This window comes from Epinephelus fuscoguttatus, linkage group LG11 (assembly GCF_011397635.1).
Source record: "Epinephelus fuscoguttatus linkage group LG11, E.fuscoguttatus.final_Chr_v1".
NCBI lineage: Eukaryota > Metazoa > Chordata > Actinopteri > Perciformes > Serranidae > Epinephelus > Epinephelus fuscoguttatus.
Genome location: NC_064762.1, coordinates 37,648,588 through 37,670,327, shown reverse-complemented (window position 1 = coordinate 37,670,327; position 21,740 = coordinate 37,648,588). Strand labels below are relative to the sequence as shown.

At 40.6% G+C, this 21,740-nt stretch overlaps 3 protein-coding genes across 4 annotated transcripts in view; 2 read left to right on the top strand and 1 right to left on the bottom strand.

Annotated features, from left to right (window-relative positions):
• Positions 1-18,185, top strand: part of LOC125897394 (5-hydroxytryptamine receptor 1E) — a 52,855-nt gene extending 34,670 nt beyond the window's left edge. The window contains exon 2 of the mRNA XM_049590704.1: positions 16,751-18,185. Within this exon, the coding sequence (XP_049446661.1) occupies positions 16,833-17,975 (1,143 nt within the window). The 5' untranslated portion in view covers positions 16,751-16,832 and the 3' untranslated portion in view covers positions 17,976-18,185. The remainder of the gene's footprint in view (positions 1-16,750) is intronic.
• LOC125897389 (xaa-Arg dipeptidase-like) overlaps positions 1-21,740 on the bottom strand; it is a 649,571-nt gene that overhangs the window by 411,548 nt on the left and 216,283 nt on the right. The window lies entirely within an intron of this gene.
• LOC125897414 (uncharacterized) lies at positions 4,186-7,007 on the top strand. Its single transcript, XM_049590747.1, has 8 exons — positions 4,186-4,231; positions 4,317-5,082; positions 5,170-5,666; positions 5,751-5,869; positions 5,943-6,050; positions 6,141-6,203; positions 6,292-6,380; positions 6,616-7,007. Exons 3-8 carry the CDS (start codon positions 5,372-5,374, stop codon positions 6,731-6,733), a joined length of 792 nt encoding a protein of 263 aa, XP_049446704.1. The 5' UTR covers positions 4,186-4,231; positions 4,317-5,082; positions 5,170-5,371; the 3' UTR covers positions 6,734-7,007.

Below are 21,740 nucleotides of genomic sequence, written 5' to 3'. Positions count from 1 at the left end.
ACATGGTCATGATACAGAAACCCAGACATGAGTCCTAAAACCCAGAAATTAGTTAGTTAGGAGTTTTGCACTCCTGATTCCCTTGTCTTGAAGTCAGTTGTTTGTTTGGTTTGATTGTTTGGTCAGTTGTGGTTAACACAAGCTTAAGAGACTTTCATGTTTTGTTCTACCACTTAAAATACATCAGTTAATACTCCACTCATTAATGTTGAAGCTTTTGTATATCTTCAAAAAAAGCAGTTGCTAACAAGTGACTAAATGAGACTTATGAGCATCATCACGCCGAACGCGACTTGACAGCCTTGTTGTGGAGGCGACGTTGGAGTCTTGTGACCATGGTGTAGTACTTTTATAGCCCAACAATAGGTTTTTACTTCTGGCAGTTGCATTTATGCTTCAAAAATCATAAAACAAAACAAAACATGCAAGTATCATAAACTTTTGTTTGACACAGAGCTTATTTTCTGCAGTAATCCATTGGAAAATTACCGTAGGCTTTTTAACGTGGGAACCGGAACAAGGCTAGTATCCGCCTCAGCCTAAAGAATATTAGTATTCCATGTCAGTACTGATCTGAAGATTTTTAGCAGGTGTTGTGTTTATGATGTTAACCATCTTAGTTTTGTTAGCTTGCTATCATTTATCTTTTATAGCACCACAGCTGAGGCTGATGGGAATGTCACTACTTTTGAGGGCGTTTGCTCCTAAATTTTGGCTTGTGCGCTATAATTTATCATGAGGGAGCTGTGGCTGTCTACGCTGAAATTCATGGCAGCTTTTTCAGTCTGGACCAAAATGGTGGACTGCCCAACCCAATGTCATTACCACCCTAGAGTGATGAGGCCAACCCTAAACGTAACCCTGGCCTGTCTCAAAATGCATTAGCCTTTTTATCAGTCTCATGTCACTTGAATCAGATTTGGCTGTTGAATACGAATATTCATTGATTCTTTTTTTTCTCCATATAAATATTGAATGGGGCTCAGCAGGACGTTCAGTGTGACAGCGGCATTCATTTAACATAGTAAACAAGCTAACGCTATTAATGATGGAATCACAATGTGCAACAACATATTTTGCCAATACTATGTGACAAAACAAAAGCCAAAGACTGTGTCATATTAAGTATCTGAGCTGTAAATTTACCAATTCCAAGCAAAAGACAGAAGATAATGTTATTTTGGAGTCTTGCGATGAAACGTTTCTCCCTCTCTGTGCCACTGCATCACATCTGCAGCTCTCTGTACTAAGAAGTAGCATGAAAGTCAAGAGCGCTGACTCCACAGCAAAAACAGGGACCAAAACCTTCCCAGAAGTACACTGCACAGCACAGTGACCTGCAAAACAAAAAAGGGTGCTGCATCATTTCATGATGTGGGCCTGCCGCGATCAATCTAAATCACTAGTTGATGGACGTGTCTTACAGTGTGATCAAGCACTACTGCTTTTGATTGATGACCAAAAATTTCACCATATCTCTCACAAACGTCAGCTTTCATCTTGGACTGTCCAAAATTGCAATGTGTTGCAGCCACTTTAAGAAGTACAAGAAGGTCTCAGTAATAACTAAACTAATTCTATGCTCAGCAAGAGCCTTGTGGCACAAAAACATTTAGTTTATCCTGTGCCAGGGGAAAACAAGACAATGGCTGGCAATCTGCTTTAAAGGAGCTATATGTAAGAAATCTAAAGCAGATAGTCATAAAATCCTCCTAATATGTCACAGAGACTAAGGAATAATGCTAATATAACATACTGATCTCACCGACAACAATAGTACAGCCAGAATATTCGCATTTAAAAAAAAATATTACGGCCCGCAAAATCATGTTTATATTTTGAATTTGTGTTTTGGCCTGTTGCGCCACCCACCGCCGTCTACCAGTCACACAGTCAGTAGAGTCTCAGCATCAGTTACAGTTACGACTGAGCTACAGCAGCACGGCAAGCAGCATTAGCAGTGTCCCGGTACATAACATTAGCAGCCAGCTCCTCCTCAGCCGGATCCCTGGCAGCAGTGTTAGCAGTGTCCCAGTACATAGCATAAGCAGCCGGTGTGCCGGATTAACTGGTGTGTGAATTAACTGGTGAGACAGATGTGTTGTGGGTGTGGCCTTTGAGAAACCCACAGTGGAATAACGAGGAAATAAACACTGAACTCCTAACCTGTCGATCGCATTCATTTATGTTCACAGCCAGTCATTCTTTTACTTATTCCGCTATGTGACGGTGCCCTTTCAAACACCACGATAGAAATGGTTTGCTGGACATCCCAAAGTTACATCCACGGAGAATTTGAAGCCAAGCTAGCACGATCCGCAGTTGTCTTGTTGCATACACGTCTATGAACGCTTCACAATAATAAAATCTAAATGCATCTAAAATACCAGCAAAGTGAGGCGTCACACATCGTAGCCACATGATAAACTGCCAGCAATACCAACGTTATGTTATGTCCCTAATCATGTCTGTCCACCTACCTGTGTGTATCATAAGTTTATCTGAGCGCGTCACACATTACCACTCTGTATGTGCGAACACTTGAGTATGGCATTTAACACTCCAGTCTCTGTCTGTGTGTCACTCCCAGGCTGTATAAAAGCATCATCAGTCCTCAGAAATACTTGACATCAGATAAATAATGATATGGCGCACACGTAGTTCCATCAACAGGAAAACTCTGCAAACGCTGTTTGCGGTATTGTGAACAGCAGGCATTAACACAGTCACTTACGTTGTCAGTCCCAATTCATGAACACAGCAAAACTAAGATACAGATCACCACAAATGTCAATGAATCCTGTAGAAAATGTTCAGTTGTCAGTCCTGTAGTTTGTATCATCTGATGTCAAGTCGATGTGCAGTCTGGAAATGAAAGTCTTGAGTTATTTACATCCAACTCGAGCGCAGTGTGGCGATTGCCATGAGCTGTGGCAAATTGTGATCCACTCAGATTAACTGGTGATGTAACATGTGTAGGCTACATACCAACAATCATGCTGTATAATAACGGCCGCAGACAATTCACTCAGTCATCACAACGATAGTCTACACTATTCAGTGCAGACATGATAACCCAATATGCAACAAGAATGAAATTAAAAAGTAAATAAATAACAAAAGTCAATGGGATAATCACACACAGGTGTAGGTAACTGTACTCAGGTGTAGATAACTCAAATCATCAGGGGGTAGTCTTTATAAGGGTGGTTAACAGGTCACAACTTTGTGGGTTTGTTCGTGAGGAGTTTGAACAGTGAGCAGAAAGAGAGAAAAATACAGAGTGCAAGAAAGAGTGAGTAGTGATTGTAAGTGGTGATTGTGAGTGGTGATTGAGTGGTGATTGTGACAGTGAAGTGTGCTTATTTGTGATCTAAAGAGAGTGGAATTGTAGGTTTGTGTGTGTTGTGTGCTAGTGTGTTGTGTCTGTGAGGGTAGGAGTAGTGACGGTAGGTAGGAGTAGTGAGGGTAGGAGTAACAAGGGTAGGTAGGAGGCGCGAGGAGTAGGTAGGGAGGAGCAGGAAATATAGGGACAGAAACATGGATACAAAAATAATGAAAGAGGTGCTGGAGTTGAAACTCCACAATCGGTATCCTGAGGGGTCAACCAGCCGAGACAGATTTGTCATCAGGAGGAGAGCTTACACCTTCAGGATAAAGGGTAAGGATGCATGTCACATGGACTTAAGAACACAATAATTATCTGCTATGATAAAACTCCAAGTAATCTAATATGATGACATTTAAACACCAGATGGAGACCTCTACTACATCTGTCGGCGAAAGCAGAACAAGGCCGAGCACCTTGCCAAAGTGGTCTCCACGGCTGAGGAAGCTAGCAACCTCTTCGTGGAGTTTCACCAGCGACTTGGGTGGGCACTGTGGGGAAAAAACCCACAGTGCCATCATTGCCCGCTATTATTGGCCTGGCATGGAGGATGACATTCGCAAGTGGGTGAGTTGGTATTGTCATAAAATTGAAGTGGAATACACATTCAGGTTCAAAAGTAGAACAGAGGAGTGTAAGGTAGTTATGTGTGTACGCCTTATATTGTGATACTGTATGTGTATGTGCAAAGGCCAACCATGTCAGTCTAAATCATTAACAGTTATTTAAAAAAAAAAATTTATCTCAATGTTACAATCTTTGTCTGTTTAGATTGCTTAGTGTCCCCAGTGCCAGGCCAGGAGGGCTACCATCAAGGAAAAGCGGGAGTACAATCCAGTAGAGGTAAATTACATATGACATGCAGTCAAATCTTTCAATCACATCAGTAGTGATACTGCAGTACTCATGATTGTTTCTTCCTCCCCAGGTAACCAAGCCTCTCGAGCTGGTTGGAATGGACTTGGTGGGTAAACTCAATGTAACAGATGGTGGCAACCAGTACATATGTGTCATGGTTGATTATTTCACCAAATGGGCAGAGGCATACCCACTAAAAAGCAAAACAGCAGACAAGGTGACAAATTGTATTCTTGATTTCTTTTACAAATTTGGTGCACCCAAAAGGCTGCTAACAGACCAAGGCTCAGAATTTCGCAACAAGGTATAGTGATTATGCAATATGGATCACCAACATGTAACTTTTGCTGTGCTGGCTCAGCTCATGTTCATTTGAATGGTCATTTCAAGGTCAACTATGGTTTGTGTGAGAGGCTGGGCATTAAGAGGAGCCTGTGCTCCCCTTACCATCCACAGACCAATGGCCTTGTGGAAAAGCTGAATGGCACGACACAGAGGTATAGTTACTTGAACTTGAGCCCTTAATAGCCTAACACACTTATGTCCTGTTTCAGTCTGAACAGGTAATCATTAATGGCACTCTCTGGAAAAGGGTTGCATTATCATACACGACAACCCAAATTATCTTTTGCCTCCTCATGCGTGTACCTGAATTCTGCATTTTAAGGTCCCTAAACAAACTGGTGGCTAAGCACCCCAACCGTTGGGACCAGTATCTCCAGCCAACTATGTTTGCCTTGAGGATCAAGAAGCAGCTGACTACACAATACAGCCCGTACTACCTGATGTTTGGGAGGGAGGCCAGGTATCCCTCAGAGGTCCCAAATGAGTATGACGTAAGACTGCCAATTGTTCTCATCTGTTTGGAGTTTGAATTTGGCTCATCTGTGTCCCCTGCAATGTCACTGATTTCTTCCTGGCAGGTGACCGAAGAGAAGGTCTGCAACCTCATAAAGACAGAGGAGATCTGCAAGGGACTACGAGATCAGGCCACAATCTACAAAGAGGTAAAAGCCAATATTGAGGCCAAACAGCAAAAGGTCCGCAAGAGGAAGGAGGACAGAGGTCAAGCAGACAATTTTAAAGTGGGGGACCTTGTTCTGAAAAAAAAATGCGTGGCAGGCCATGAGAAAAGGGGACAAACTGGAGGCCAGTTTGGTGGGACCTTTCAAAATATCAAAGCTGGAGGAGAAGACTGCTCACATGGTGTCAGAGAGGGGGAAACAATCAAGAGTAAACATTGACCACTTGACTCATTACTTCCAGCCAGAGGAGAGGACCCCTGCCAAAATCAAAAAATTGTCTGATCCTACTCCTCTGGCTGGTCCCCGCATTGACCCACCCACCACATCAGTCATACCCCCAGCAAGGCAAACCATGAGCTGCGAAGCCCAAGGACCTCCACTCAGTGCAGATATTTGTAAGTACACTGATAGAGTACACCCCAAATTATGCAATTCATGAATAACTGCCATAACAATGTTTTTTTATTTTTATTTTACAGTAATGAGAGACATATGGGCAGGAAGGCGAAGAACCACACTCTGGTCAAGGCTGGGGCCATATAAATTATATATGGAGGACCTCTTGTACCTGGCCCCGGGAAAGGAGATGGAAAGTCAGGTAGCCTACCTTAAAGAAAAATTATTTGACTGATGTGCGTCTTGACAGATTAATCACATTGTTGTTTTCATAGATCATTAATGCATACCTAACAATGGTTGGGAGGAAGAGTGGTGCTGTCATTATAGACAGCTATGGAATGACAGCAGTGTGGCAGGGCAAACAGACAGGCTTGAAACAGGTGAGTAGGATTCATTTTTATGCCTTTGCAATCCAGTGAGTTTTTCTCAGTTAGATATATATTGTATATCTTATTTGATTTCTGTTGTAGTTGGCCCTTGATCGTGATGTGGCTGCAGGAGCAGTCTGTCATGAAGGACACTGGACACTCATTGTGAGTATTCCTCAATGTTAACAGATGTGGACACAACAATGACACTTATGTTTGAGGGGTTGCTAATATTTGTTTTGCATTTCCATAGATCATGTACCTGAAGGAGATGAGGTCCTTATACCTTGATCCATGTGGGGCCACTCAGCAACAGATTGAGAGATGTAAACATGTAACAAGGTGAATCAGCTGTAATTTGTGCATTAGACATGTGCATTCATGCATTTTGGATAACCTTGGGGGAGCAACAGGCGAATTACATCATTTTCCTGATGACTATACTGTTTCACTAGACTGGCATAAGCTTGTCCTTTTGAGGGCCTTTAACATGATTCAAGTGGTCTTAAATTTAAAATCCTCTTACCTGGGCTTATGTTACAATTTCCTGACTGTGGTCAATCTGTGTTCTGTGTAGAGCACTGGTTCGCCAGAAGTGTCCTGCTATTGGTAGGTGGACATGTTCTACAGTGGCCCATCCAAAACAGCAGGACACATCATGTGGGGTGTTTGTGTGCAAGGTGATGACTCAGTGATCTCTGTGCCTGTCATTAAAGAGTCATTCAAATTACACTCATCAGACTTTTAGCTTGCAGAGCAGATTTTGCTGGCCCAGCAGATCCACTATGCAGTGGACCAGGAGGGTGTGACCATGCTAAGGATGGACATGGCTAAAGCTCTGCTGGCAAATACAGGTACAAAGGACTCTTCCAGGTTTACTTGTTTGTGTCTGTAATGGCAACTGTTGCCCCAGCTGTGTTGGGCTTGTGGGGAGGAGAGCTCCGGGGCTGAGATGGACGAGTGGGTAAGGAGACTAATTCACGTCCCGGCCAATGTCGGTTGCCTTGGATGCACCTTGATGGGTTACCTCACGGTCACTGGGTGAACACTCACAGTCACACAGCTATTGTTAACGTGTAGTTTAATTTACTTAACCTGCATGTCTTGCACTTCAGCGGTCACTGGAGCAGCTGAGGGAACATGAGAACACAGACGACCACAGCTAAGATTTAAATCTAGTATCTGATAGACATTGCCATACAATTCTAAGCATTATCATGATTTCTCATTAACTGTTTAATTGTACAACCTCCTGGGATGAATGATTACCTGACACACTGCTTGGATAGTTTCAGAGGTCTCTTTTCTCTCTTTTTTTTTAGATTGAGTGCACCACCTGCTGTCTGTGGTACCATTCACAGTGTGTTGGACAGCCCTCACCAGGGCAGGACTGGCTTTGCACTGCTTGCTCCACATGAATCGGCACTGCAACAGTCCGGTCTGTTGCTCTTCTTGAGGTTTCTACCATTTTTTTTCTCCCCCCATTAAAGGTTTTGTTTTTTTGTGTGTGTGTGTGTGGGGTCCTTATCTGCTGCGAGGGTCCTAAGGACAGAGGGATGTCGTATGCTGTAAAGCCCTGTGAGGCAAACTATGATTTGTATTATTGGGCTTTATATGTAAAATTGATTATTCTGTACACAGCAAATGTGTTACATGTGTATACTTTTGCATTTAAAATTGTTTTATGTTTTCCAAGTTATTTATACTTCTAATATCAATAATTCCATTTTTTCTACATTCATTTTATAGCCTGATAATTTTGAAAACGTTTTTGTATTCTTATCGTAAACCTATCTTCTGTGAGGTTTGGTCATTCGAGTATTGTTTAAGTCTGTTGAATGCCACCTGTTCATGAGCAGGTAAGCATTTGTGACATCTGATCAGTTGCATCCACAAATTGCCACACGAGGCTGCCATAGGTGTTTCTAGCCCATTTTTGGTGGTGCTGAAGCACCCCTAAATTGAATCCAAGCACCCCTAAAATTTGAGAGTTTTTTATTTTTTTACTGTATGTCCTTTTTTAACAAGCTAGAAAAGTGTCAAAACCATACAGTACTTGGTTGAAACATAATATTTTAACAACAAAAATACGGTATATACGGTAAAATATGGTTTGATCCACCCCATCCCTCCCACCTTTCCCCGACTCGGGCTCTGGGCGCTCTATCCGCACAGAGCAATGCGCTGCCTTCCAGATTGGGTGATATGCAGTAGTGGTGTAAGTACCTGGCTTAAACCAGGGTATGTGGAACATTTCTTAACTTCTACCACTCAATACCAACACATTATTATCATTACCAGTCCTCATTTTTGCTGCATTTAATCGTAGGTCACTGTTTATGGTGTTAGGTAGGAGTTAGCTGACATTTTTTCTAGCTAGGAAACGTTACAGGTGGTCAGTACCACTGTCCTCTGTTTGAATTGGAATGAGAGAAGCTAGCCGTTGTGTCATGTGCATGTGTTAATATTAAAGCCAAGGTGCTCCTGACTAGCTAACTGACTGGATGCCCATCAATTACTGTTAATGTGTTAATGTTACATGTTGTGCATTGCATTTCAAATAAAAGTCCAAAAAAAAGTCCAAGGTCCATTTTTGGTATTTTGGTACTCACTGTAGGGGGCTGGTTTACTCCAGAAACATACATACTGTTTATGTGTATGTTGTGTGTATGTTGAGGAGCTGCTGTATCAAAATGAGTTGTCTTCCCCCAGAAATTAGGGTTACGATATGTTTCTTTTATGATTCCAATCCATTCCTCTTTTGCTGTGGCTCAGCATTTAAATAACCTTTATCAGATTTGATGGTTTAGTCACAGACTTTCCCAAAAAGTGTTGTGCTTTCCTTTCACAAATGTGGGAATGAAATTGCGTACAAAACAGTGAAAAATATCTTGCCTGGCCGGGCAGCTCTCTGGGTGCTCAGCACCCCTAAACCTCTGATCCTAGAATCGCCCCTGGAGGCTGCCTTTTCTGCTGTGTTTGTGGGCAAGTTTCATTTAAATCAGGTGCAAATAGCCATATATAAGCACCACAAAAACTTCCTCAGTGAAAACAGAAGTCATGCTGGCAGATCCAGCATGAGCATTGTAGCATGTTAGTCTGACTTAGCCATTCACAACATTATAGGTGTGTTTGATTTGAGTCACTGAGCACACTCACTGGGTGGAGCATTCAGTAAGTGATTAATTAAAAAAAGATGCAACCTTTTTTAACCATGCCGGGGTTCAGTAGTGCTAATTATAACCCATAAGGATGTGATCCTAAATTGCGTTGTCATGCATTTGTACTGTTAACTAAATACTAGACCCAGCTTGGGTGGGACCACCATACTGCACCCCTTCCAGTGGCAAGAGTAAATGTAATCAGCTGGCTGACATCAGCCCTGAAATATTGGCCATTGCCACCAGAGGCTAAATTGTCATCAGGCCAACAGCAGATGGATTCTGAGATTGTAACATTACTAATTGATAGCAGCAACTTGAACACTGGTGCATGTAAACTTGAGTTGGTTTTGATGAGTCATATCGTGGGCTCAAACTGCTTCACTTAATGACAGTGCTACTTCATCAGTAACAGATGTCCACTTTTGATTATGGACAACCAAATAGTCACTCACCCTCACTCCATTCAGTCTCTCGCCCCTCAAAACTGAAGGAGGAGGAGGAGGAGTGAAAGAGCTTTGGGATACAGCCTGTGTCTTAAACTGTAATAATGAGAGTCCTCATAGCAGTGAGACAGCAGGAACCAAACAGCTCTCCTGCTGGATTGTACTTTGAGACCTGCTGTACTGATGACTCATCTTGGATTCAGCAGAGAAGTGTCTCTTTCATATCTTTCTCTCAACTCTGCAAAGCAATGAAACTTACCATAACACAAATAAATGATTTTGTTTGGAGTGCAACATCAAGCTTTCTTGTTCAGTCATCAAAAGCCTTTCTTGCTGAGTAGTACTTTTCATTGTACCATTGTCATTGTACCTTTGTGTTTACAAAAGTACAATGACTGCAAAATGGAATCATTTTCTTTATCATTTGAAAACTAAAGGCCTGTAAAGTGATGTCAAGCTGAGTCAGTTACCAAGAGAGGATGACACCAGGATAAAAGCTGTAGCTGGTAACTTGTAAGAATTTTACTGAAATTATCACTGCATCAGCACAGCAATACAGCAGACAGAGTCTCCCTCCTCCTCCTCTTCTTAGTGCTCCAATGGCATTACTGCATGTGAAGAAAAACAACCAATCAGAGCCAAGGACTCTCTAACACAGCTGTCACTCATGTCAGTCACTGCTTATGAACTGTCAAACAGTCAAACTAGGCAGCGCTGACTGCACTTTCACCATGTTCCAGCAGGAATAGAGGAGAAAATAACATAAGCAACCAAGATGACATGTTTTACCGATGTTAGCATGTGGCTTCATGTAGCAGTGTAGGCTATGTAGTATAAACACTTACAGTAGTGTGCTTGGAGAAGTTGACCATATAAACACCTTGCTTTCAGAACTGCCTTTATTCTGCATGGCATAGATTCAACAAAGTGATGGAAAATTCCCCAGAGATTTTGGTCTGTATTGTATCACGCAGTTGCTGCAGATTTGTCAGCTGCACATCCATTATGGGAATCTCCTGTTCCACCACATCCTGAAGGTGCTTTGTTGGATTGTGAACTTGTGATTATAGAGGCCAACAAACATGGATTTTCACTCGAGAGAGCGGAGTTCGCGTCCCGTAAGAGTCTAAGCCAAACCGCCTTTTTTCCTAAATCTAACCATTTCCTTTTGTTGCCTAAACCTGACCATGTGTTTTTGTTGCCTTAACCCAACCTTGTGTGTTTGTTGTTGAAGGTAAAAAAATGTCAATTTGTGGTGTTTACATAGTGTGTTTATTTTGAAAGAGACTAAATTATACACTAAATTCCCTGTGAAAACAGAGGTGCATCTTGAAAGAAGAGAAGTTGACACAGTGTCCCAGAACATCAACAACCAATGCACCCAGGGTACCTTGCACGTTGTATGTGGACGTGGAAAGACCAAAACGTCAATATGTGACAAGAATGTGTTGCATGTTCAGGTAGGCTGGGGTGTTAAAACAATGCTCTGTTGGTACTAAGGGGCTCAATGTGCCAAGAAAATATCCCCCACACCATCACACCACCACCAGCCTTAACTGTTGATACAATGCAGGATGGATCCACGCTTTCATGTTGTTTATACCAAATTCTGACCCATCTGAATGTCACAGCATAGACTCATCAGACCAGGCAACCACCCTCTGTAAACCCTAGAGATGGTTGTGCATGAAAATCTCAGTAGAGCAGCTGTTTCTAAAAGCAGTCTTTAAGTCCCTTGTATCACCTTTCTTCCCCATTCTGATGCTCGGTTTACACTTCAGCAGGTCATCTTGACCATGTCTACATGCCTACCCAATAAAGTGGCCGATGTAACATACAACATAACAGGTCCTCTTGAAAGATTTGACAGTGTGAGATCAAAGTTGAAGAAGGTTTAAGATAAAAAACTCAATTAAGATTGGTGCCTCTATGTAATAGGGCCCTCTGTATAAGCGTTTTATAAAATGTAATTAATGACTACATAAACAGTTAATAAATCATTTACTAATGCCTTATAGATCAGTTAATAGACATCAATAAGAACAAATGTTGGGTTGCCAGGTTATGAAAACTATCTGTGGATTGTGGATTGTATTTATCCCTCTTCAGTAGGGCACTTGCTTTCTCTTTTAGCTCTATAGCTCACCAATTACCACTTTAATGGATAATTTGACCTTCTGGAAAAGTCTGGACCAAAATCCATTTATTAACAATTTATTAAAGATTTGATGGATGTTAGAGAAAAAACTATTTTGCTGAAAGCTGATTAGAGAGTGAGACACTTGTCCCACTTTATCAATGACTCGACTACTAATGACTCACCAGCCATAGATATTTCACAACCTGGCAAACCTCTTATTAATGGCCTATAACTCATCTTAAAAACATCAGCAAATGATTTACTAACCATTCAGGAAGTCATTAGTTACAACAACCTTTATAAAGGGGGACTTATTAGACAGTGTACTCTGAGATATTGGATTTAGAGGGTGTAACTCAGTTAGAGTTCATTCCAGGTATCTGTGCCTAAATCAGTCTTTGAGCTGTCAGTGTGTTTTTCCCTGGGGATCTGGCTGTATGTACAGCATGCCACTGCTGCGGACCACCTGCCTGTGATTATTGGTTCAGCTGATGTGTGTTGAGAGCTTGTACAGGAAAAGCAGTCAACCATGTCCACAGTGACAGCTGCCACTGAGCTGTTGTTGTAAGTGACAGTCTCCACTTAACGGCTCCAACACACCCTATAAGCTTCTCCGCCTCACAGTGGTTCAGCAGTAACTCAAGGCTCCACGAGCTGTACAACATCAGCATGCTGTGTGCTGCTGGATTTACCATTTGGGAGATGTGTGTGTCATAGAACAACAAGAAAACATTTTCAGCTGAAATCGGTTTATGTTTCACAGTAAATAGCTTGTATCAATACAATGAAGGAGAATGGGTCCATCATTTAAGATCCACCTTTTTGTTGTTGCAGGGAAAGAAAGCACTTGTGGTTAAACATCTCTTTCAGTAACATTCTGCAGGTTAATGTGCTGCTGTTGGTTGAAAACTGCAAATGAATTTCAGTGTTTTGTTAATACTGGAGATGAATAGAGGCTTCCACTCCAAAGCTTCTTAACACAGATCCACACTGACACTCATTTGTATGACTATTATACAAATTACTAAAAGGCACAATACAAACTATTATAGAATATCATGAAAGGAACCGTGTGGTGGAGGAGGTTATATTTTCTCAGAGCAGCTATTCTGCTGTCAAACATGTTTAGATTGAGCATGAATGGTCATTCCTGATCTTGAAAATAATAGATTGATTAAAAAAATCTTCTCTGGGGTGTCGGTGGCTTAGTGGTAGAGCATGTACAAGGCTGCCGCAGGGGCCCAGGTTCAACTCCAGCCTGTGGCCATTTCCTGCATGTCACTCCCCCTCTCTCTCCCTCTGTCACACTTGTCTGTCCTGTCGATTAAAGGCTAAAATGCCCCAAAAAATATCTTTAAAAAAAAAATAAAATCTTCTCTCATAGTTGACTTAACTTCTCCACATCTCATGGTCTTAAAGGAATACTTAACCCTCCATCAAATACTTCCCCCTATGTTACGTTGAATTTGTGAAGAAAATTGTTTTTCCCCACATGCCTCCTCAAATGGATGGATTGCTGAACAGGAGTATCAGGCACAGGTCCAGGGGCATAAAATAAATACAAAATTGACATAAAATGACTTAAAAAGACACCAAATTACTATAAAAGAGGGCAGCCTCAAAGAGACGCCAGAATGACTACTACATGAATTAAAATGACTACAAAGAGACACAAAATGTCCACAGAGACACAAATGAACTCTTTGTGCCCAAGGGCCCATTGTCTCATAAACTGTTGATGCCTTCACCATAAAGTCATTAGGGTCCACCCTTAACAACAACAAAACTATATCCAATCTCTCACACAACTCATGCAGTATAATCCCAGTCTCGTTTATCCAGCCATATGCTCAGTACTTCTCAAACACATGCATTTTTGCTAAAACCCTATTTATAACACCTCCACATAAACAGCGCTACTCAACACAACATGTCATATGTGTTTTAAATAGAAATGGGTTTTTTTTTTGTTTTTTTTTTTACAAAAATGCATGTGTTTGGGAAGCACTGGGCATTTGACTGGGCAAATGAGAATCGGATTACTGCTTGAGTTGTGTGAGAGTTTGTAAACAGATGTGGATCCCTTTAGCTTCAATTCAATGACTTCGGTTCATTTTAAAAGGACTAAATGTGAAAACACCCTGAGGTTGTCTTAGCAATCAAGAGAAACTGTAATTTGACCACAAGTTGTGTTGATTGATGGAAATATTTGCTTTTGTTGCATGTTTTAATGTTTTGTGAGTGTTGGAGCATTTTGCAAACAAAATGTGTCCTTTTGTTCAGAGCCTGTCAGTTCATGCCTGTGTGTGGACTGTTTTAAAAATGTAACTTCTGAATGGACAATTGTGCTCAGCTAATGAGGGAAAACTGTAATATAAAGTAACACTGTACTGGTAAGATGTATTGCTCATTACATTTTGTTCCATAATGACTTTAATGAATTTCTGAGGGACTGAAAAACTTGAATGACCCAGCAATAACAGGCGTCTCATTCATCAAATCTTTCAGTTAATCAGAGAACAAGGATTCGCACGCTTGTTCTTTGAACTCCCATGGAACTTATGTGGCTGAGGTTGTGTGTTTTATTCTGAAACAAAGTGTCTCATGGACACACAATGCAGCACTAACTGTAAGGACTGCTTCATCACGCCCAATCACTGACGACTGTTGTTTTTGAGCACAGTCCTGCTAGCAGCCCCTAGAGGATAAAGCATTAATTACACCTCACATTATCAGAGGGACTCACAAACTGTACTGACAGTTTACAGTTGTTCTCGATTACTAAGTCACGCTTAAAGAAACTAGAATTCATCTGATCATCAGCACCTTCTGAGTATAGCAGGTCTGTTCTTGCAAATGTGGTAACACATTTTCATTGGTTTCACACGTTTTTACACCCTTTTTCAAAACAGTTAACACACATCTTATAGAAAGACCCAGAGTTCTATTGGATTAACTGTGTAAACACAAAATGAAAACATAGATTCATAGCTGATACAAATAATTTGCATAATTATGGATCTCTAATGTACCTGTAAAAAAAATTGCACAGCTCTTCAACCAGCCATCAGTCCTGATCCATCTTTAAAAGATGCCACCTATGTGTGACTATTTGCAAGCATGGATTAAAGAGGCCAAAGACACATACAAATAAAAAATAAATATAATAAAATTAACTTTCCTAATTAAAAATCAATTTTTACAGTATTTCAAAGGGGAACCCCAAAACATGTTAATAAATAAATAAACATATAGAAAGGTGCAGGTGCAAAGTGCAGCAGGGTTTATTACATCTAATAAAACCATCTTTGGAGAAAGGAATACAGTTCATGCTGTGATCACATGAGAAAAACTAACATGAGTAAAGTCCTGCTAGCAGCCCCTAGAGGATATAGCTGTAATTACACCCTACAATATGGGAGTTGGACAGACTGGTGAACTAAAAAAAGACTCACAGTTTAGAGTTTTTCTCATTTGCTTGAACACATTTGTCCATTCAGATGCTATATTTTCAAACAGCTGACACACGGGCCTGTGCTGAAAGTCATAATGACACATTTTTGTTTGCATAATGCTCCAACACTCACAAAACATTGAAAACATGTATTTCCATGAATCAACACAGCATGTGGTCAAATTAATATATTCTTTAAATCAATAATTACACCAGTGGTTTCAAAGACACACCAAAGAGCGAGCCAAAATCTCAAGGCAAACCAGTATTTATATCCGTGTACAATACCTTCTGTAATGTGTGTTGTCACTCTTGTCACGACATAAGAGAGTTATAATAAGAAAAAAATAAGGCTGGTAGCTTTTGTGATACTGAGCACTGACAGTTTTTTCTCTTCTCTTTCAGTGGTAGGTCGTCTTCACTGGTGCTTTGTTGTAATTTGTTCTGTACAACAAAGCCCATTGTCCAACTCACGGCTTTCTCCTTTTAATTGTTATCATCCCTCATAATGACTGCCAATCAGAGCTTTTGATGTGTCACACACTCATAATTCCCACGTTTCCACAAATAGGTTCCTTGTGAAGGTTTTTTTAAATTAAATGAATTTAAATAAAATTTTTCGGCTGGAGTTTGCACCTTTATTGGTTAATGGATGTGCATGATATACTGTAAAAAAAAATCACTCCTAACTTTTTCTGTAGGCCCAGTTGAATATTGTAATACTAATGTGTGCTTCTTACAAAATCCCATGGCATACTTGGATTGGCATCATGGCACACCATTTGAGAACCACTGCATTACACAATAGACAACAAAATACAACATAGAGCTGTCAATATGAGCCGGTTCGACCTTAATTTGTGCTGTATGCCTGTGCCATTTATTGATACTATACGTAGTTATATGTGCCAAAAGAGGAAAGAAGGCATATCACAGTATGAACTTTTTTTTTTTTTTTTTACACCATGTGAAGATGCTGCATTGAAATACAGTAAACAAAAGACAAGAGAGAAAGTCTTCTTTATTAATTTTATTATATTCATTATTCATTTGTATGTGCCTTTGGCGTCTTTGATCCATGCTTGCAAATTACAACACAGATGCGGCATCTTTTATAGTTGCATAAGGGCTGATGGCTGATCAAAGAGTTTGCAAGGCAGTTTAAGACACGTGTGTTAGTCACTTCTAGCAGCTGTGAATCTATGTTTTCCTTTTTTAACACAGTCTATCAAATAGAACTTTGGGTATTTCTATGAGATCTATGTTAACTGTTTTGAAACGGTGTGAAAAATATGTGAAACCAATGAAAACATGTTAACACATTTGCAAGAGAAGACCGTAAAGTAAATGGAGTAAACTCTAATAAAATGTATCTTTTTGTCCCCACAGTGTTTTAACACACAAAATTGTGAAAAGTCCTGCTAGCAGCCTCTAGAGGATATAACCTTCATTACACCCCACATCATGGGAGAATTGGACTCATGTACATTTTGCCTCTTTTTTTGTTTCAGAATGACCTTTGACCCTTGAGGGAGCACTGTCTCCCTGGGAGTGGTTCCAGGAAGGGAGGAAGGGGCCAACCAGAGTCCAGGGATGGACATGGAAAGCTACCCAGGCCCAGGGGGGAATGCGTCGGGACCCAATAACACAAACTGCACTGTCCCACCTGCCACCAGCCTGCAGGTGGTCCAATTCACAGACGGGATGGCGGCGGTGGTAGTCGTACTCATCATCCTCACCCTCCTTACTGGCCTTGTCAACGCTGCTGTCATCATCGCCATCTGCACCACCAAGAAGCTTCACCTGCCCGCCAACTATCTCATCTGCTCTCTGGCCGTCACCGACTTCCTGGTGGCGCTTCTAGTGATGCCCATCAGCATCCTCTACATCACCATGGAGACATGGTCCCTGGGTCAGGTGGTGTGCGAGCTGTGGTTGAGCATGGATATGACCTGCTGCACCTGCTCCATCCTGCACCTGTGCGTCATCGCTTTGGATCGGTACTGGGCCATCACCAAAGCTATTGAGTACGCTCGCAAGAGGTCAGCCCGCCGTGCCGCCATCATGGTGGGAATAGTCTGGGTCATCTCAGTTTTAATATCCATGCCACCCTTGTTCTGGAGGCAGAGGCCTATCAACGGCAGCCTCCGACAGTGCATCATAGAGCATGATCACCTGGGATACACTATTTACTCTACTTTTGGGGCATTTTACATTCCCATGATCGTCATTCTTATCTTATACTACAGGATTTACAATGCCGCAAAAACTCTGTACCAGAAGCGGGGCTCCTCTCGACATCTCAGCACCCGCAGCATGGGCAGTCAGAACTCTGTAGACCATTGCCGTGTCTCCCACACATTTTGCGTGTCAGACTTGTCCAACTCAGATCCCGCACTGGCTACTGACAAACTTAACGCCACCATCCGCATCCCATCCTTTGAGAAGGACATGGATGGGCAGGATGAGAAGAACCAGATATGTACGTCACGAGAGAGGAAAGCAGCTCGAATCCTCGGCCTCATCCTCGGGGCCTTCATTATCTGCTGGCTGCCTTTCTTTTTAAAGGAGGTCCTGGTGGGGCTGCGAATAGTACAGCCTTCTCAGCTTATCACAGACCTCCTGACTTGGCTGGGTTATATCAACTCTCTCATCAACCCCCTGCTGTACACCAGCTTTAATGACGATTTCAAGCTGGCTTTTAAAAAGCTACTGAAGAGAAAAGAGCATGCATAATTCTGAGATTAGAAACATCAAAGGGAATGAATACACCTTTACAGTTTTTTCTGAGTGCTTTGGCACTATCTTTGAAACTAAAGGCTCTTTTTGCAGAATTCTACACATTAACGTCCGACCATACTTCTGTCTGATTCTCATGAATACAATATCTCAAGAATGCCTGATAGGAATTTCTTCAAATTTGATACAAATCTCCACTTGGACTTAAGGATGAAATGATTCGATTTTGGTGGTTAAAGGTCAAGGTTAATGTGACCTCATAGGTCTCATTCTCATAAATGTGATGTCTCAAGAGCGCCCTTGGGGAATTTCTTCAAATTTAGCACAAACATCCATTTGGACTCAGCGATGAACTGATTAGAATTTGGTGGTAAAAGATCAAAGGTTGACGTCACTTTGACCTTACAGTTATTTTGCCTTAACTCAAGAATTCATACGCTAATTATGACAACATTTTGCACAAATGTCTAATAGAATAGAATTGATTATAAATAAATAAAAGTGATGACACTTTATATCCAAACAGTCAAAGGTCAACTTCTCTGTGACATCATAATTTTCCACATGAACACTTTTCTGGCCATTACTAAATGTCATATCTCAGGAGGAGAAGGAGAGACATTTGATTAGAATCTCAAATGGTGACACTTATCTTGGATGTCCACCTTGAAACTGTGCTGAATGTTTAGATCTTCTATGCTGCCGGGGGAAGGTGTGTGTGAAGCATCCATGATTTCACACAAATGGATGTCAACTTTAACTGCAACTTGAGTGGTTTGCAGAGGCATACAACGTGGTAAAGTGGTAATTCTAGTTGTGTTAATACAGTATACATAAATCAACATTTGAAAAAGCACACAAAGCACTAACTACACACTGATAGCATAAATACAAGCAAAAATACTTGTGGCTTTGGCTTTTTCTTCGTTAAAGGTATAGCAGTTTGCTATAAAGTTGTTGTACATGTACAGTAGTAAATACACATACACACAAGTATCCAAATATGTAACATATGGATGTATATCATATACAAATAATATAATCAATAAAAATCAGGAGGAAAGGTTTTTTCTCTGTTCTAGCACTCCTCAAAGAACAAAGGCTCAGCAGAATCAAAGAAAAACGTTTGTTAGAAAACCTCATGGTTGTATGTCTCCGCCAGTCAGTTAAGTTGCAGTTTACAGCCATGTCTGTCCGAATTTACATATATGTAGCCATGACAGGAGACGATGTTTCAAATATGGATGTTGCTGCAAAGAAGCTACAAATTCTAAATGGTGAGGCTTCACGGACATATTTAACCCAGCAGCACAGAAGATCTATACAATCAGCACAGTTTTGAGATGTACACTCAAGATTACTGTCACCAATTCAGCATCTGACCAACTGTCTCCCCTTCTGTTCCTGAGTGATGACATTAAATAAGGGCCATTATGATGTCACAGTGAAGTTGACCTTTTGGATATAAAATGTCATCACTTCGTTTGTCTGAAGTTTTTTCATAATTAGAAGAAGAATTCTTGAGTCACAGTGACCTTGACCTTTGACCACCAAATTCTAATCGATTCATTGTTGAGTCCAAGTGCACGTTTGTGTCAAATTTAAAGAAATTCCCTCAAGGAGTTCCTGTGATATCTCATTATCAAGAGTGGGATGGAGACAAGGACAAAGGGGCCTTGACCTTTGACCATCAAAATCTAATCAGTTCATCCATGAGTGGAAATTTGTGCCAAATTTGAAAAATCACTCAAGGAGTTCTAGAGGTATTGGATTCATGCAAATGGGACATACATACTGAAAACCCAAAAACATAATTCCTCTGGCCACAGCTGTTGCTGGCGCAGAGGCATAAAAACTAAATCTCACCTTTTTTCATGGGTCTGGCCATAAGACTTCATTCACATGTTGTCCTCGGCTAGGCAGCACATGTAAATGTGGACAGACAATTAGACAAATAGTGCAACAATGTATCATTTTTTATAGTTTTGCTAGAAGTGTGTTATAAAATTACAAACTGAGTGTAGAGCAGAGAAGGTGCATTCAGTTTGGCATGCTTGGTAAATGCAGTGGCTTTAAGTGTTAATGGTTTCAGAGATAGTGCTTTAGGAATCACTGTCAGTGTTTACAATAACAATTCAGACAAAACTGTAATGTAGTTGGAGTCTGTCCAGCGGCTGTATGGAGTGTGATGTTGTGCTTCTCAAGTAAAAAAGAATACTTCTCAACAAACTATGTATTCCCTGGTTTTCTCAATAAAATAATTCTTTATTACTACTATTTGTTCGTTATGGAGATTTCATTCCTACATCATCTCCCTCCAAGCTGTGCTGCAGACCCGCCCTTGTTTGCTCATATAGCCACACCCTATTTATGCATATAGGGGTGAGTGGGGAGGTGCACATAGAAACAAAGTATTTGGAAATGTGATGTATGGTTTGTGGCTTATAAACCAAAGTGCATTTGCCTTATTCCATGTTATGGTGGACAGGGATTATTTTGTCCTGCGCACACATGACCTGTGCAAGGCTGCTACGACGAGTTAGTAATAAGTTGATTTTTAACTCAGTTAATTTGAAAATAAAGACTTTTATACAAAGATATGGAGCTTTTAGTGCTTATTGTCTGTTTTCAGGTGAGACTAAATAGCCCTGACCTAATGTCTTTTCGACTGTGGGAGTATCACATTTGAACAGTTCTAGCAGCTCATGCTAACACACCACAGCTCAGATTACAGCTAGCTCCAGGTGTGAATGCTGGTCTGAGGTCAGAGCATCTGCTGACAAGGCATGCAGGCAGCAGCAAGCCTGTGTGTTTACTCTGTGATTAGATCATAAGTTTAAACATATATACAATAGATACTGTCTCTAATGATATAATACTGGTGTGTAGTACAACAGGCAAAGTTTCAAACACAGATAATCTTCATAAGAGAAAGGTGGAAAAGGGCACATGCACCTACTTAAGAGACAACAGACAATGATGAAATCATATCATTATTATTATCAGGTGGACACAAACATGATTCCAATGACTGCTTATGTTGCTCTGCATCTGCTGGGTGTGTAATAGGCAACTGTTTGCTATTTGCCATATCAGTTTTATGAGGTGATAACATCAGATGTGTGTTCAGCTGCTGCAGTGGCCAAAATGTACATTAACATAGCTCTAAGGAGAGCAGAAACATTAAAAAAAAACAGACAAAAATAACTCATAACACAGCACAAACAGAGATCTTTTACACAAGTGAAAAGAAAAAGAAAAACAAACATACAACTGAACATAGAATTATAGGCTAATAATTAGATTAGATGGTATGCTTATATGTATACACAAAATTTGGTCTGAAAAAGTAAAGTTATATGAAAGAGTCAAGAATAATTTTTAAACTGGGTTATGTGATGTTTTTGTTTGTTTCTTGCACAAGGGAATTACAGCCTGACACATGAACTGACAAAACATAGTACAGTTCAACTGTAAATATATATATATATTTTTTTTTTTAAAAAGAAGAGAGGCAGTGCATTGGTGTAGAAGTAAGAAAAATGACATTATTTTTCATAATAACACCTTTTCATTAGTCATTAGTAGAGCAGTCATACCTTTTTTAAATGCATGTAGCCCCCTAATACTCTTTTGTAAAAATGATTACCATACCCATAGTATTAACTCTGAAAGAAAGTTTATAGTAATTAATGCACTCAAGAAATTCTAAAAATCCTGGTTTTGTCACAGTAGTGCATAAGACCAAAATGTTGTAAATGC